At 44.6% G+C, this 16,902-nt stretch overlaps 1 protein-coding gene across 1 annotated transcript in view; it reads left to right on the top strand.

Moving 5' to 3' along the window:
• The window catches only part of LOC144762755 (uncharacterized), an 842,179-nt gene that overhangs the window by 25,666 nt on the left and 799,611 nt on the right, over positions 1–16,902 (top strand). Inside the window, exons 3-4 of the mRNA XM_078648006.1 lie at positions 9,572–9,700; positions 12,849–12,977. Coding sequence (XP_078504132.1) covers positions 9,572–9,700; positions 12,849–12,977 — 258 coding nt within the window. The remainder of the gene's footprint in view (positions 1–9,571; positions 9,701–12,848; positions 12,978–16,902) is intronic.

The following is a 16,902-nucleotide window of genomic DNA, read 5'->3' as shown; positions in this document are numbered from 1 at the left end:
GTGTACGGTTCGTTTCCCTATTGCATTGTAGCTATACGCGGGCAGAGCGTACCCCGATTGAACGTGCGTGTGTACGGGTCGTTTCCCTATTGCATTGTAGCTATACGCGAGCAGAGCGTACCCCGATTAAACGTGCGTGTGTACGGGTCGTTTCCCTATTGCATTGTAGCTATACGCGAGCAGAGCGTACCCCGATTGAACGTGCGTATGTACGGTTCGTTTCACTATTGCATTGTAGCTATACGCGAGCAGAGCGTACCCCGATTGAACGTGCGTGTGTATGGGTCGTTTCCCTATTGCATTGTAGCTATACGCGAGCAGAGCGTACCCCGATTGAATGTGCATGTGTACGGTTCGTTTCCCTATTGCATTGTAGCTATCCGCGAGCAGAGCGTACCCCGATTGAACGTGCGTGTGTACGGTTCGTTTCCCTATTGCATTGTAGCTAAACGCGAGCAGAGCGTACCCCAATTGAACGTGCGTGTGTATGGGTCGTTTCACCATTGAATGATTGGCAATTGCGACGGAAATCGCACTGTATTTGTGTGTGGATACCAGAAAATACATAGGGAACATGTAGGGGAACGGTGGAATGGGCAAAATGCAGCCTGGTTGTCAAGGAAACAGAGATTTGAGAGTGTTCTACAGGTGTTCTGGAAAATTCAGTTGGGCAAAACTATACAATGTAGTAAAAGTTGTTGTTCAGCTGAGGCTCAGTTTTTAAACCATGCAAATGTGTGTCATGGCCTCATGTGTCATGGGATTGGATGAAACATAGGATGCAAACTATTCTGGCCTATCACACAGTACTCCTTGGACTCACAGACCCTCAGCAGCACAGATATAAGGCAGCATGTGGCTGTGAGAGGGCACTTGCAACATTGGAGTGGACAACACAGCTGCTGTCTCTGTATCCTCTGGACCTTGATTTTGCTGAGCATGGAGAGGGCGCCTGCATTCAGTGAGGGGGAGAACAATGCCCTGCTGGATGCCCTCCTGCCTAACTACAGCAAGCTGTATGGGAGACCAGAGGAGCAGGTGAGTGATGAGTGCACTACCTTGGACTGCGCACCTGTTGTGTGTGTGACACTGCAGCCATTGTGTATTTATTGAAAAGAGATGCTATGTTGTTTGGAGTGAGTGCCGGTGTGTACAGTGTGGTATCTCACATGCAGTTAATGATGTGGTGTGATAGTGTTTACTGCTCCTCAGCATTGTGCTAACTGTGACATTAACTGCAATGTGAATCACACTTTCTGCTGTGCCACACCTTGCATGGTTTGTTAGAATGGTTTCCTGAGCTGTTGCAGTGTTCCCCACCGAATGACAGATGAAGGTACTCACTGTAGATGGATTTGTTCATGACCTGTGTGCTTGTTGGACAATAGCATGCTTTGAAGTGATGTACATTGGAGAGTGTGATTGATCTTTGTCACCTTGCAAATAGTGTCGGTGATGTTTTGCAAGACTGGTGCATGACGTATGCCACAGCTATACCCATGTGATGAGACAAGTATGCAGCGCCGTGTGCATGACTTGGACAGTTAGCATGAGGCCTGTGTCACATCTTTCGAAGGTGTGACATGTGCTAAGTGATGTTGTATACACTGTTGACAATGACAAGCAGATGAGCTGTGCTGTGGTGTGCATGTGTGGTCTGAAGAGGGTTCTTTGGTGTAGTGGGGTATGTGGCAGCATGTCACGTGCTGCAGTATACCCTGAAGTAGCATATATTGCTCAGTGTGTGCCATGCTCAAAGAGTGGTTTGCACCCCTTATGGCATCTGTGGCCTTTCAATGGCATGTAGTGCATTGTTGTTTGCTCACAGGCCACATACACATGGACAACGATGCAAGTCTGGTCAGCATCCTATCCCCTGTTGTCATAGTCTATTTGGTGCAAGTGTGTGTCTTTGGGACATGGACCAGGTGTACTGATGTTGTATCACTTTATATTCGTGACAGGTATCTGCCTATGAGAAGGCTGACATCTGGCTGGACATCGCCAGGGCTGTCAGGAGTGAGGGGGCATCGCAGGAGGCTCAGTAACATCAGGAAGAGGTGGCAGGACATCCGGTGCTGGACCCGCCGCATCGCCAGGGTCCAACTCAAGCTCGAAGCTCCACGCAAGCATGGCGGCACCCGCCACCTCACCCCCCACATGCTCGGGGTCCTGGAAGTGGTGTTCCCAGACCTCCATAGGCAGTTGCAGGAGGGACAGCAGCAAGAAGGGGGTAGGTACATGTCTGTTTGTTGTCATGTGTGTCACATGCTACCTGCAGTGCTCCGAGGCATGCTAACACTCCCACAGTTGGGGTGGTGTGGTCAGACTGGCACTAAATGCATTGGCATTAGAATGGCCCATATTCAGCAGGTGCTGGTTTACATGCCTTGCCCTACTCCACATTTGTCCAGCGCTTTGGCTATGTATTGTTTTTCACATGTACTCCTAAGGTGCTATGTCTCAGTATGCATATTCCTTGGGACATCATCATGTTGGAGGGAGGTCTGTGACACCTGTTGGTACCTTACCTGTTGCACCACCTGTGCACTGTGTCTGCCCTTCTTCATATTTTGGCACTGATCAGGAGTCTCAACATGGTTTTCTGCACGAGTCAGCCTCAGTGGCCTTTGTCCATGGTAAACTTTCTAATTCTCAGGTGTTAGCTACAGGTGCACACTGTCCATGTATACTAAATTTAGCTTGTGCAAACTCACACTGGGCAGTGCGTGTGTGCATATTCGCTAAATATGTTGCAGGTTGTTTGGTAATAATATTGATGGTCAGCCACACAATGTGAGTTTGGGTGTAGACAGCTGTGATGCCAGTGTGAGGTGATGGAACACTTGTTTCAGGTCCCAGGATGGCATCACATGGCAGTTCGGGCAGAACTTTTCCCATGGGGCACAGGGTCAAAACGATTCAAACATGACCAGGTCTGGATTTGGGTGGCAGGGTGGGCAAATGAACAGTGATTTATCATCAGCTATCCTGTTGTCAGGCAGTGGCTCATCATTGTGACTCTCATTCAAGTTGTGTCCTTGCCTGTTACTTGTATCCTACTATACATTGAGCGTTATGTCTCTTACAATTGCCCATTACTATGCTTAGCATTGTGCAGAGTTCAGTGGCATGTGACACATGATGCATGCCATGTTTAGAAATGTGCCCAAATGATTTGTAGCTGACATATCTGATGTGTACAGGTGACTGATCTATTTTTCCTATTCTCCTTGCCAACAGCATCATCACCACAATCTGGAGGAGACACAGGCACGGAGCAGCCAGAGGGACCCAGCGATAGTGCCACCAGCTTTGAGGAGTCGGCGGGAGGCAGTGGCACGGAGGGTGAGGAGAGTCAGACGGCCGGACGTCATGGGCACGGCATCTCCTACCATGCGGACGGCTCGGAATCAGACTCTCCGGTGGAGGGGGAATTTGCAGCTATGCCATCTTCTACATCTTTGGCTGTCCCCTCCTCATCCAGTACCATCTCCACCCGCCCAGTTGTTAGGGTCCCTAGGGTCCGTGCTAGCCCCCTGTTTCTCCTTTGTTCCCGGCACCGCAGCCCCTGCCCCTGTCTCCCATGCTCGAAAAAAGAAAGAGGTCTACTGGATTTTTGTTTTGAACACATTCAAACAGGGTTTGAACGGTGATATTCCATGGGAAAATGCGATATTTTAACCATGGTTTTGTATTGTCAGATTGGGAATATGGCTTGATGATGCTGGATTTGCTGAAATTCTGAGTTGTCACATCGTTGTACATCTAAGGAGTTTGATGTCTGAGTATACCCATTTATATATTAATGAGTGATACTAAGGTATTACAAATGTAAACAAATAGGGCATTTAATTATAAAATATTATAATTATAATAGCTTCTGCCTTATTGCCAAAACATGGGTAGAACCAAGGTGGTATCGAACCCCTGCCGGATACCAAATGCCTCTGGCATGATCGCGTCGTGCCGGTTCCTCTAAACTAACACAGAGCAGGCTTTGTATTCATTGCTGGACGAACGCCATTAAATCATGCAACTCGGCTTCTTTAAACAGCTAATCTATATGATAGGAAACGCAGCTGAATACATTTAACTGGCTGAAACCTATATTCCACCTCTGTCCCTTTAAAATTTTAAATACGGCAAGACATGTGACCACGGTAAAGGATGTATTTAAAGTGATCAAGTTTGAGGCGGCTGTCGTTTCCTTCAAACGCTAAGAAGGCGCTGTTGGTTACCCGTCGTTCGGGCTCGCAGAAAGTCCTATCTCGGTGAGTGCGATGTTAGAATTAGAAGCCCATAGTCGGGGGAAGGAATGGGTGTTAACATAGCACGATGAGTGGATCTGATTTCCCGCTTGTCTATATTATTTCTTTGTATACAGACTGTATTGCCCAGAACCTGCCAAGTAGCAATCAGCTTCGACAGAGAATCGTCCGATTCTATTCCATGTCTTTGCAGATGGAGCGCTTGAAGTGCTTGTACTGTTAACCAGAGAAACCATCGCTCGCGGTTAGTAATTATCATTTGGTTACCGTGTATTAGGTCCTTTTGATAGATTTACAAAACAAACTTTATGAGCCCTTGTTATTATTTTCAGGTACTCGATCTGATGAATACCGATACTTCAGTGAATAGATTTTTAACCAGATGTCTCTGATATAAACATAAGGATTACCAATATATTAATGCAAACATTAATGGTAAGAAAACTGAATAAATATCCCTTCGATACCTACATTGACAACTGACTGCATAGGACATAATTCATAAACACATTTGTAAACCTTTCTGTCCTCTAGATAAAATACGAAGTGGAGGCAATAATATAAGGAAGAACTTATCCATTTTTGAAGCTGTTATTGAATACGGATTTGTGCATATACGGGTGTCAGTGGTTTTAATTGGTGAGTGCTACGTAATATACCCCTCTGCCCAATCCTTGTGAGAAGAATTAAAACTAAGTTAGGAATCTTATTGTTTTATTCAAAGAAGCGTAATAATCATGACCTTACCTACTTCACTCATTAGGTGCGGATTGCAATAGTTGTATCAAGACAGTGCAATTGCACCGTATAGAGTTTACCTGTTAACATATCTTTGATTGGTCGGGAAAGGCAACATCTGCAAATTGTTTTAAGTAAGTATACCTTAGGAATAAGGTTCTTATCATTCGATTTTGAAATGGTAAGATATTATAAATCTATTCCCTTTAGGTAACTTATAACACTATAAAACCCTTGTTACGAATATTGCTTCACTGATTGACAGCCCTGTTCCTTATATGAAAGTTAAAAGAATAAGGAATTTCTTTAGAAATATTAATTTCCTGAATACGTTAGGCAGTAATGATGTAGTGTCGTACCTTGCTGCAATTTTTTATAAGCAGCTGGTACCTGCTTATACATTATCACCAAGATTATGGAAATAAGATAAAAAGAACCAAATGCAAATGCTCATTAAATTGACTGTGATACTATTCTAAATATAGACTGTAAATATTGTAGAGGATGAATGTGCGATCAAAAAGGGAAAAAGGGAAACACTGTTAAAAGAGGAGAACAAATGGTCAACTGATAAGGCAGATGAACAACCTTGTAATTAATTATGTGTATTGAAGTGTACATAGTAAATTAATAGTCATAATTTTTATGTCTTTTCATAGAAATAATCGTGGCTCCTGAAGAAGGCGTTTTGTTTGACGCCGAAACACGCGTAGAGACCGATTAATGCTACTAGTTGATTTTAAATTTATTGTCTTGTTTAAAACTGTGTTTGAATTTTATATGACCAATTATGTATTATTGACTGTGATTACATTTGTATGATATGAATTATTTTTTATATGTTTGTGTAGATTAAAAATAATTTAATTTTTAATGATATTTTGTGCCTTGTTTGTTCTCCCTTAGTGTGATCTCATTTTTTCCTTCATGTTATAAGTGAATGCCTAGGGTTATACACATACCTGTCTCCCATGCTGCCTTCAGTGCTGAGTCTGTGGACATACTCCGGCAGATTCAAGTAGGTCATACATCCATGTTGACTGTCCTCCATGGACAAACAAAAATCATGACACAGTTGTTGTCGTTCATGGAGGGCATGTCATCTGCCATGTCTGATCTACGTCGGAGTGTGGCTGGCATAGAGTCCACACTGACGGCAGCAATGTCCATCCTGCAGCATCTGCCCCCCCCCTCCTTCAGACCAATCCACCTCAGCCTCTCCCATTCCTGGCCAACGTACACGCAGACGCCACAGGTCAGACACCACAACAGACACACCCAGCACACCCACACGGCAGACTAAGCGCAAATCTCCACGCACCCAATCTCAAGGGGATGTAGGCACACCCACAGGGAGAGGGGACAGACGTCACACACGCATCCACAGACCCACAACAAAAGACTCACAGCCCTCTACCTCCACCCCAAATGTGTCCCCGGGTTCAGGTGTTAGTTTGCCCGAACTGGCTGAAGTTTGCAGCCAAGAATATTTAGCCACATTCAGCGAGGCAACAGCCAGTGTGGAGGAATCCACAACACCTGCACCCACTACACCTGTCCTTCCCTCTCCTGTCACTGCGGTGCCGGAGGATTCCCCAGATGATGCCCCCACTGTTTCCACGGCCAATTGAACTCTATGTGCAGGTAAGTTTGGGTGTGACAGCATCCAGAATGCCACAACCTTTTTTACCCGTTATTTGGACTGCCCATTGGGCTTCTGTGAGCATGGACTCATATTTACGTTTTATCTTTTGGTGCAGCTGAATAAAGCTTTTATTTTTTGGTTCTGTACTTTTGCTTTTCTGGTAATGGCTTGGACTGCTGTGTGCCTGGGAGCTGGTGTGATGTTCATATTTGGGTATTGTAACATGTGTCTATTTCCTAATGGTAATGATGTTCACCATGGTATGTTTCTGCTTTAACTGCTGGGCACTGCTGGGGTTCTTAGTCACACACACCCTCTACTGCTGGGCACTGCTGGGTGTCTTAGTCAAACACACCCACTACTGGTGGGCACTGCTGAGGGTCTTAGTCACATACACCCTCTACTGGTGGGCACTGCTGTGGTCTTAGTCACACACACCCTCTACTGCTGGGCACTGCTGGGGGTCTTAGTCACACACACCCTCTACTGCTGGGCACTGCTGGGGGTCTTAGTCACACACACCCTCTACTGCTGGGCACTGCTGGGGGTCTTAGTCACACACACCCTCTATTGCTGGGCACTGCTGGGGGTCTTAGTCACACACACCCTCTACTGGTGGGCACTGCTTGGGGTATTAGTCACATACACCCTCTACTGCTGGGCACTGCTGGGCACTGCTGGGGGTCTTAGTCACACACACCCTCTAGTGCTGGGCACTGCTGGGGGTCTTAGTCACACACACCCTCTACTGCTGGGCACTGCTGGGGGTCTTAGTCACACACACTCTCTACTGGTGGGCACTGCTGGGCACTGCTGGGGGTCTTAGTCACACACACCCTCTACTGGTGGGCACTGCTGGGGGTCTTAGTCACACACACGTCTCGGCACGTCTCACTATTACACTGGTGAGATGCGGTGGCGTACCGTACCCCGACGTTGATGGCGTCGGTGCGGCACGTCTCACTATTACACTGGGCACTGCTGGGGGTCTTAGTCACACACACCCTCTACTGCTGGGCACTGCTGGGGGTCTTAGTCACACACACCCTCCACTGCTGGGCACTGCTGGGGGTCTTAGTCACACACACCCTCTACTGGTGGGCACTGCTGGGCACTGCTGGGGGTCTTAGTCACACACACCCTCTACTGGTGGGCACTGCTGGGCACTGCTGAGGGTCTTAGTCACACACACCCTCTACTGCAGGGCACTGCTGGACACTGCTGGGTGTGTTTTCCACACATCACTTAGATGTGACGCAACATACACATACATTTCTGACGCATGTCCCACACGTCTCACCATTCCGCTGGTGATATGCGGTAGCGTGTGGCGCACCGTACCCCGAGGTTGATGACGTAGGTGCGGCACGTCTCACTATTACACTGGTGAGATGCGGTGGCATACCGTACCCCGACGTTGATGGCGTCGGTGCGGCACGTCTCACTATTACACTGGTGAGATGCGGTGGCGTACCGTACCCCGACGTTGATGGCGTCGGTGCGGCACGTCTCACTATTACACTGGTGAGATGCGGTGGCGTACCGTACCCCGATGTTGATGGCGTCGGTGCGGCAGGTCTCACTATTACACTGGTGATATGCGGTAGCGTGTGGCGCACCGTACCCCGCATTACAGGCGTGCAATAGTGATGTACGCGTGTGGCGCCACGTACAGGTATACTTCCGTTTTTGGGGTTCATTGTACTCACCATCTGCGCCGTCGTCGGTTTCTATGTACGAGGTGGTGGGCGTACAGGACTGGGATGACACGGACGATGGGGTTCATGTCTTGTTTGTCGCGTACCGGGGTGAGGGTCGGGCCAGACTCTGCCTTTATGGCAGTTTTCAGCTCTCGTGGCAAAAGAGCCGTACGGAGTGTCTTCAACACGAATCGTACTTCCTGGTACGGATAACGCGGTCTATTTACGTTCAAACGTTGTGTAAAGCGTCACCCGGGTGCAAATCGTATGTACTTTCAATTTGTACGGAGTTTGTTACGAGTCGTACGGAGTGACGTGTTGGGTTGGGATCGTACTTGCAGATTCGTACAGGGACGTGTACGAGTACGATTCGTACGGGGATAAACGCTCCGTACGAAGATTCAGAACGCTTTTTACCCGATCGGAATCGACACCCTAATGTCAGTGCCTTGAGACAAAGCAGACAAAATAATCTGTAGAATCCATTGTAGCTGGTCTGTTTCAAGGAACAAATGGAAAATTGGAGACTTTTCACATATATATATTGCATTTTTTTCATGGGGAAGACAGTCTCACTGTAAATTTGCCATTTGGTTTTCGTGCTCTTTGAAGACGCGGGCGCTGTCAGCACTTTCCCAGAATTACTGCACCATTTACAAGTTGTTCAATAAGGTGTGAGTTTAGCTCTACAGGTAGTTGTGGGAAAGAGAATGCACATGTTTGTAAATAATAAGAAAGTTTTGACTGTGCATCTTCCTCTATTTCATTTGTATTTTCCCTGATATCTTTTGAAATTCTATATATACTGTCCCCACTCTGCTGCACACACTCTCTGAGCATATGCACTCATGATGCATATGAGAAAAAAGATGCAACTCATTCATGTGTGAATCTATGCATTTTTGGTGAAGGTTTTAAATATGATCTATTTCTAAGTCTGACTAATGCTCGTAACAACTTTGTGAACCAATTCCCTGAAGAAATGGCAGATCAATTTAGTGCTCTTTCACAATGATTGGTTGTGTTAAACGGCAGTGCACCTTTATGCAATACTCATCCTGTTTAATCTGTGATCTATTTGTTCTGTTAATTGAAATTTGAGTAAATATTTTTCCCATCCAGTGGGAGAATTGATATATGTTAATTTTGGTTCCAGTGCAATTTAGTAGACATTATTTTGACTGCATATGTGAAAATGTTTTATATGTTTAATTTAGAAATATCCCTCAGTCACTGAGAAAATCAATACACCGGAATTACAGAAAGAATCATATGTCACCAGTGCCAAAGAGTTAAAACCTGAATCCAAACCTACTGAACCTTTAACCCCAACAGTCACAGAGCAGGTAAAGCTTACTTCATCTTCTTGTCCTTTCTTGCACTATGTTTTCAGTACAACTGCATTCAACAATGTGCCAGATTTTATATGCAAAAAATAAAGCCTGTTGATATATTTTCACAATTTACACGAGTAATATCTCAGATATACATTTGAAAGGCATTGAAAAAGTGGCATGTGCGGTATGGATTCCATAGAGCAGTCTCTTCTGATCTATGAAATTAATATAGAAACCAGGCTTCAGAAGAAATAAGGAAAACAATTTCTCTCAATGTGTCCATTTACAAACACAAAACCTTAGTCTACTTCTCATCAAATAATATGAGGACACCCTGACATTAGGGAAAGATGTAGCAAATGGTCTAGGACAAATGTATGTAGGGATATGTTTCTTTCTTAATTGTACGAACCAAAAATCATTGCTATGGCAATTTTCAAACTGACCCGAATGCCGAACGGGGCACTGAATGTGACATTGCCAGAAAGAGAGACAAATTCAACTATGAGTGGGGAATTGGGGGCAGTCCCAAACCGCCAACCGTATAGAGAGATGGTAAGGGTACTGCTAAGGAGGGGCATGTAACTGGGTGAGTGGGTCTGGGGCAGTCTGGGGGCCTGCCTATATTCAGGATTTGGGGGATTGCGGCAATGGATGTCTTCCTGGAGAGATGGTTTTGGCAGAAAGTGACTCAGCCTGAAATTACCATCTTTTATAGGCAAATTTGATCCTCCTGTCATGCACCGACATGGACTCACCCGGACTCATGCCCACTACATCCAGACACTCAGATGTGTTGACAGAGCTGCAATTTCTTTGTTGTAACACTTCCACATGATGTGAATATTACTCTGCAATTCTTGTTTTTTAATGTGTACCTGGAAAACCTTGATAAATGAAGCATTTTTATTAACTAAGGCAAAGAAACAAATTACAAAGGGGACTTCAAAGAAAATGGAAAAAGGTGGATGACTGGAATACTGGAAACTCATTCCATGGCTTTGTATCTCAGTGAATCCATGACTGGATTGGGACCAATCTGAAAATACCTTTTCTGGTCGTCCATCCAGTTAATATAAAGATTATATAAATTGCACAATTCCCTCCTGCATCACTAGTACAGTTTTTTCCTCAAATTTCATATTTTAGGCTTTGTAGAGCCCAATGATGGAGTATTGCCTTCTTGGACTTGGTCCTCTCTGCAGGTTGACCGTCAAACTTTTTACCTTCACCCCTCTTATTTTGCTGAACTCACTTTACTGGGCTTTAGGACTCCCTGCACATTGCCACTGCTAACTAGTGGTAAAGTGTTTCTGCTCACTCCCTAAAACATGGTAAAATAGGCTTACATCTCATTAGCATATTTGGTTTACAAATAAGTCATTAGTAAGGAGGCATACCATATAACCAGGGTCTGTAAATTAATTGTTACCTTTTAAAGAACTCATCTTCTGGTACTGGAGGGTCATACAAATTTATCATATATATATCATTGTGCAAATATGTAGATTTTTTCCGCAGTGCTGATGGTAAGTTTACTTTCTCATATAAATTTGAACACTTTTCATTTCATAAAACAATAACTAAGATCATAGGCTCATACTATGAACTCGAGATTAGGTGAAGGATAAGACATTGATTTTCCCATAGTACATTTTTCTCGAAGGATGTATTGACAGGATTATTTTTACCCATCTCATGTAGATATTGTTATGGCAGAGTTCCATCACAGTTCAATAGGGGCTACTTTATTAGCCTTAGATCTCTGATTTTGGTTCTCTTTTTTAATATGCTAGTTTAATCAAGCTGCTTAAAAAAAGCAAGTGAAAATGTAGAAATTAAAATAATCTAATGTATCATGTGCCGTTGAGTTAAAAATGCATCACTATTTTACAATCAAGCGGAATTTCAATTTTGATTTGTCAGTATGTATGTATGTGTTATTTTACCACAAAACAATATTCTGAAAAATGATTTACTATTTTCAAATGTGTTCCTTAATCTCCAGGAAAATCTATTTGCTAAGAGCACAGTTGTGATGGCCTCTGTACATCTAGGGGCCGATTCCGATCGGGTAAAATTCTCGTCCGTACGATTCGCATCCGGAGCCGTCTCCGTACGACTCGTACACACACCGTACGACTCGACGAGTACGATCCAGAGTGGGGTATCAGGACGCGATTCGTATGGTCCACGTCAGATAAGGGTGATTCGTACGGAAAAGCGCACATTCACATACGCACCGTACGGTGCGTACCACCCATGATCGCAGGGGTACGCACCGTACCCCTGCGATCATGGGGGGTACGCACCGTACACCCAGCGTACATGGGGTACGCACCATACACCCAGCGTATATGGGGTACGGTGCGTACACCCCAAGATCGCGGGGTACGGTGCGTACCCCCCATGATCGCAGGGGTATGGTGGGCACCCCTGCGATCATGGGGGGTATGCACCGTACCCGGGGGGGGGCGTTCTGTACCTGTTTCGGGGCAAACTCTGCTTTTACGGCTGTTTTCAGCTCCCATAGAAAAAGGGTCGTACGGTGCGTACCCAACACAAATCGTAATCCCATAAATACTGCACCATTTACAAGTTGTTCAATAAGGTATGAGTTTAGCTCTACAGGTAGTTGTGGGAAAGAGAATGCACATGTTTGTTAATAATAACAAAGTTTTGACTTTGCATCTTCCTCTATTTAATTTTTATTTTCCCTGATATCTTTTGAAATTCTATATATACTGTCCCCTTTCTGCTGCACACACTTTCTGAGCATATGCACTCATAAATACATGTGCATAAAAAAGACACAACTCATTCCTTTGTGAATCTACGCATTTTGGTGAAGGGTTTGAAATATGATCTATTTCTAAGTCTGACTAATGCTCGTAACAACTTTATGAACCAGTTCCCTAAAGAAATGGCAGATCAATTTAGTGCTCCTTCACAATGATTGGTTGTGTTATATGGCAGAGCACCTTTAAGCAATACTCATCCTGTTCAATCTGTGAACTATTTGTTCTGTTAATTGAAATTTGAGTAAATATTGCTCCCATCCAGTGGGAGAATTGATATATGTTCATTTTGGTTCAAGTGCAATTCAGTAGACATTATTTCGACTGCATATGTGAAAACGTTTTTATGTTTAATTTAGAAATATCCCTCAGTCACTGAGAAAATCAAGACACTGGAATTACAGAAAGAACCATATGTCACCAGTGCCAAAGAATTAAAGCCTGAATCTAAACCTACTGAACCTTTAACCCCAACAGTCACAGAGCAGGTAAAGCTTACTTCATCTTCTTATCCTATCTTGCACTGTGTTTTTAATACAACTGCATTCATCAATGTGCCAGATTTCATATACAACAAATAAAGCCTGTTGATATATTTTCACAATTTACACCAGTGATATATCAGATTTACATTTGAAAGACATTGAACACACCATCTCAACTGGCCTTTATTGGCTGCTCCAGAGGGAGCCTAGATGTTGTTTCACACCTGCAGCTGATAGTACAGATGGAAGATGAATGTTGCTGGTGGTTCGAGGAGAGTGTGAACCGCTGGTGTAATATTAGAATTAGGATGTGCCACAATGGGGAAAGCAGTGAAAGCCAGTGTTAAGAAGTTAAAGGCCTTCTCAGTTTCTTCAGACCAAAAAAGTATACCTTTTTTCAAAGCAGATGAATTATAGGGGCAAAGACCTGAGAGAAGTGATCAATAAAATGTTGATGGAAATCGGCGAACCAGCCCTAAGAACTCTATCTGTGTGACATGAAAAAAACATTTATACAATTTGCAATAGAGCTGATTTAGTCATAAGGGATTTAAGACAGCTGAAACATGTTGCACAAGACTTTCTTTATCAAGGGAACTGATCAAAATATCACCAACATAAACATTTGCAAAGTGATCAATAAAGTCACGTAACACTTAAATGATGAAATATTGGAATGCCACTGAGGCATTACAGAGCTCAAACTGCAATACACAATACTGAAGGAACTCAAGCCATCTTTTAAAGGATGTTTTCTATTCACTTTGCTGCCGTACCTGTATCAGGTGGCAGGCTTCCTTGAATTGTTCTAACAAGACAGAAATCAAGGGCAAGTGGTATTTGTTCTTTATTACGATTTTATTCAGCGCATTATAATCAATACAGACACAGGGCTCTCAATTGGTTTTTGGGTAAAAAAATAATAGAGTGGCAGCTAATGATACGGAAGGTCTAATGAACCCAGTCATCAAGGTAGGTTCGCAGGTATGTGTTTTTTTTCTGTTAAAGCATAGATTTGACAGTTAAAAACATTTGATCCTGGTATCAAGTCTATGTGACATTCTTATTGCCTTTTGCCCATTGTGGGGGTAGTTCTTTGGCGATCTTTTCAGCAAAAACATCAGCAAACTTCCTTACAAGTGACACTTTATACTTTTCAGCCACAGTTGCAATCTCATAACTATGAGCCAGTTATTGTGCCTGTGATTCTACATCCGTATTTTCTTCAAATAAAGAGTACTCTTCACAAAATGGTGATTTAAACTGGAACAATCTTTTTTTCCAGGTAATACTAGCTAAGGTATCCCTTGAAATAAACCCTTTTTGTGTGTGCAATGGCATTAAATTTTATCTTTTCCATATATTAAATGGCAATACTTTTAAATTCCAATATTACCACCTAAGTAGGAGTTATGATTTCCACTGAAGACAGGGTGTTTGCATTTACAGCTGCAAAATCTTCTGGAACTTTTTTGTCGCTTAAGGTATCTGTACTGTAATTTGACCACTATCTCGATGTCTACAAAATCCCCTGTATCGCTAGAATCTAGCATTACCTTTATCAGAACTGTGGATTCACTTTGGGATCATGCCCATCACGAGGTAAGTTGGCAGGCCTTCTGTGGTAAATGGTGCCAATGAAGGAATTTCACAGTTTTCACTCAAGGTTAGGTTTTTTCCTCTTCCAATCAAGGTGGTCGCCATTCAACCAGTCAGCACCAAAATAAGATTTAAAAAAGGCCAGTCTAGTTTTTGCATCCAGAAAAGCTGCTGTTCGACACATGAAGTGACGGTGTGCCTGATTCAAGAAAACCCAGATGCAGACTCACTTTAGTACTTAGGAGGTACTTTAGTATGTTTTCCCTGTAATCTTTCTGTAGTTGATAGTGAATCACCTGTGAGAAATAGACATAAAGATTTGTGGGTCTTACCTGTACTTTAGGGGTCAGAACATGCAGGGATTCTAAAGTTGGTAAACCTAACCTAGGGCACTAAAAGGCATCTAAGTGAACTAGCAGACTTGCATCTGAACTACCTTATTGGCTAAATCTTCACTTTCTTCTTTACCGCGCTGTAACGTGGATCCCGAGAAGCAGTTCCTCAGGCTGTTTTCTGGCCTACTTTGACAGTTTTTGTCGGTTGGAAAACAGTGTTCTTTTGTCGTGTCTTCAGGCTTTAAGCCTTGTGGGTCTTGTACTCTACAAATGTCGGTTACAGACCCGCACTCCATTTTTATGTAGTGAGAACACCACGACTCGAAGACTGCGGCTCCTGCTAGAAGCTGGAGCTGAAGGCGCTGAAGGAATGCGGTATTAAACTTTTAGTGGTGCAGCTGTCTGGTCTACAGAGACTTCATGTTGGCCTCAGTCTACTTCTTCTCGGTCGGACGGACGTTTGCGGGGCTGTTCTAGGAGCTGTAGACGCTCAAGAATACATCGTTCTCTATCGACCTCCCAAAGTAAGCATAGAAGTTTGAAGTCGCGGCACCCCCGAGTTCACCGCGTGGAGTTCCCATAGCTCCTTCCACTTGCCGGTTGAGGTGCTGTACACAGATCCACCCCGTATCTCCCCATCTTTCCAGGAGCTGGTGCGTCGATGGCCCAAATGACAGTACTGCAATTCTCTGCATCTTATATTTTGGCCCCCACTTTCCACTGGAGCGCCGTTGGGCCCTGTGGAGGTGAGAGGAGCAACACCAGTGGGTTCAACTTCAATGTCATTTGGGTCATTTGAGTCGTTATTGGGTTGGTGCCAGTCGGCAATGGCCGACTCCGCTTCGGTGCCGGTGTACAGCCCTTTGCGGCTCCTGCTAGAAGCTGGAGCTGAAGGCGCTGAAGGAATGCGGTATTAAACTTTTAGTGGTGCAGCTGTCTGGTCTACAGAGACTTCATGTTGGCCTCAGTCTACTTCTTCTCGGTCGGACGGACGTTTGCGGGGCTGTTCTAGGAGCTGTAGACGCTCAAGAATACATCGTTCTCTATCGACCTCCCAAAGTAAGCATAGAAGTTTCAAGTCGCGGCACCCCCGAGTTCACCGCGTGGAGTTCCCATAGCTCCTTCCACTTGCCGGTTGAGGAGCTGTACACAGATCCACCCCGTATCTCCCCATCTTTCCAGGAGCTGGTGCGTCGATGGCCCAAATGACAGTACTGCAATTCTCTGCATCTTATATTTTGGCCCCCACTTTCCACTGGAGCGCCGTTGGGCCCTGTGGAGGTGAGAGGAGCAACACCAGTGGGTTCAACTTCAATGTCATTTGGGTCATTTGAGTCGTTATTGGGTTGGTGCCAGTCGGCAATGGCCGACTCCGCTTCGGTGCCGGTGTACAGCCCTTTGGGGTCTCCACCTTCGGCGTCCATCCTTCATCGTCTTGGCGCAGATCTAAGTAATTTTTCCTCTTCCTCCAGACGTCAAGGTGGCACCTTCTCGGCGTCGATCGGCGTCAGGTGTGGAGTCGATACAGCCAACTGAGGTAAATGTTGTTGTTTCACTTCCCCCTCATGGTGGGGCATTGAAAAGTCTTCTTGTAGTAGGTGATATAGAGGAGTTTGGGCTATTATAGCCTATTTTGGAATCTATTCCACATCTTCTGGAGGAGAATTGGCAATCTGCACTTGGTAAGGCTAGTGGGCTGGAGTCTTCCCCATCCTCAGGGCTACTTTCCCCTCTTAGTCTTGCTACTGAGGCGAGTTCCTTTTTTACATATATTATAAGGAGAGTGGCTACAGTATTGGAATTACCTCTTCCTTCTGTGGAGAAGTCCACTGATCCCCTGATTGATGTCCTTTATCAACTGCAGATGAGCTGGAGCCTGTTCTCCCATATAATGAGGGCCTGTATGACATACTGTTGGACACTTGGGCTAAGCCAGATACTGGGGTCTTGGTGGATTGTGCTATATATCGCAGGCACCTTCCTGCTCTTGGAGA

Source organism: Lissotriton helveticus, chromosome 6, assembly GCF_964261635.1.
Source record: "Lissotriton helveticus chromosome 6, aLisHel1.1, whole genome shotgun sequence".
Classification (NCBI taxonomy): domain Eukaryota; kingdom Metazoa; phylum Chordata; class Amphibia; order Caudata; family Salamandridae; genus Lissotriton; species Lissotriton helveticus.
The sequence above is the reverse complement of the archived record's forward strand: the minus strand, read 5'-3'. Positions and strand labels throughout refer to the sequence as shown.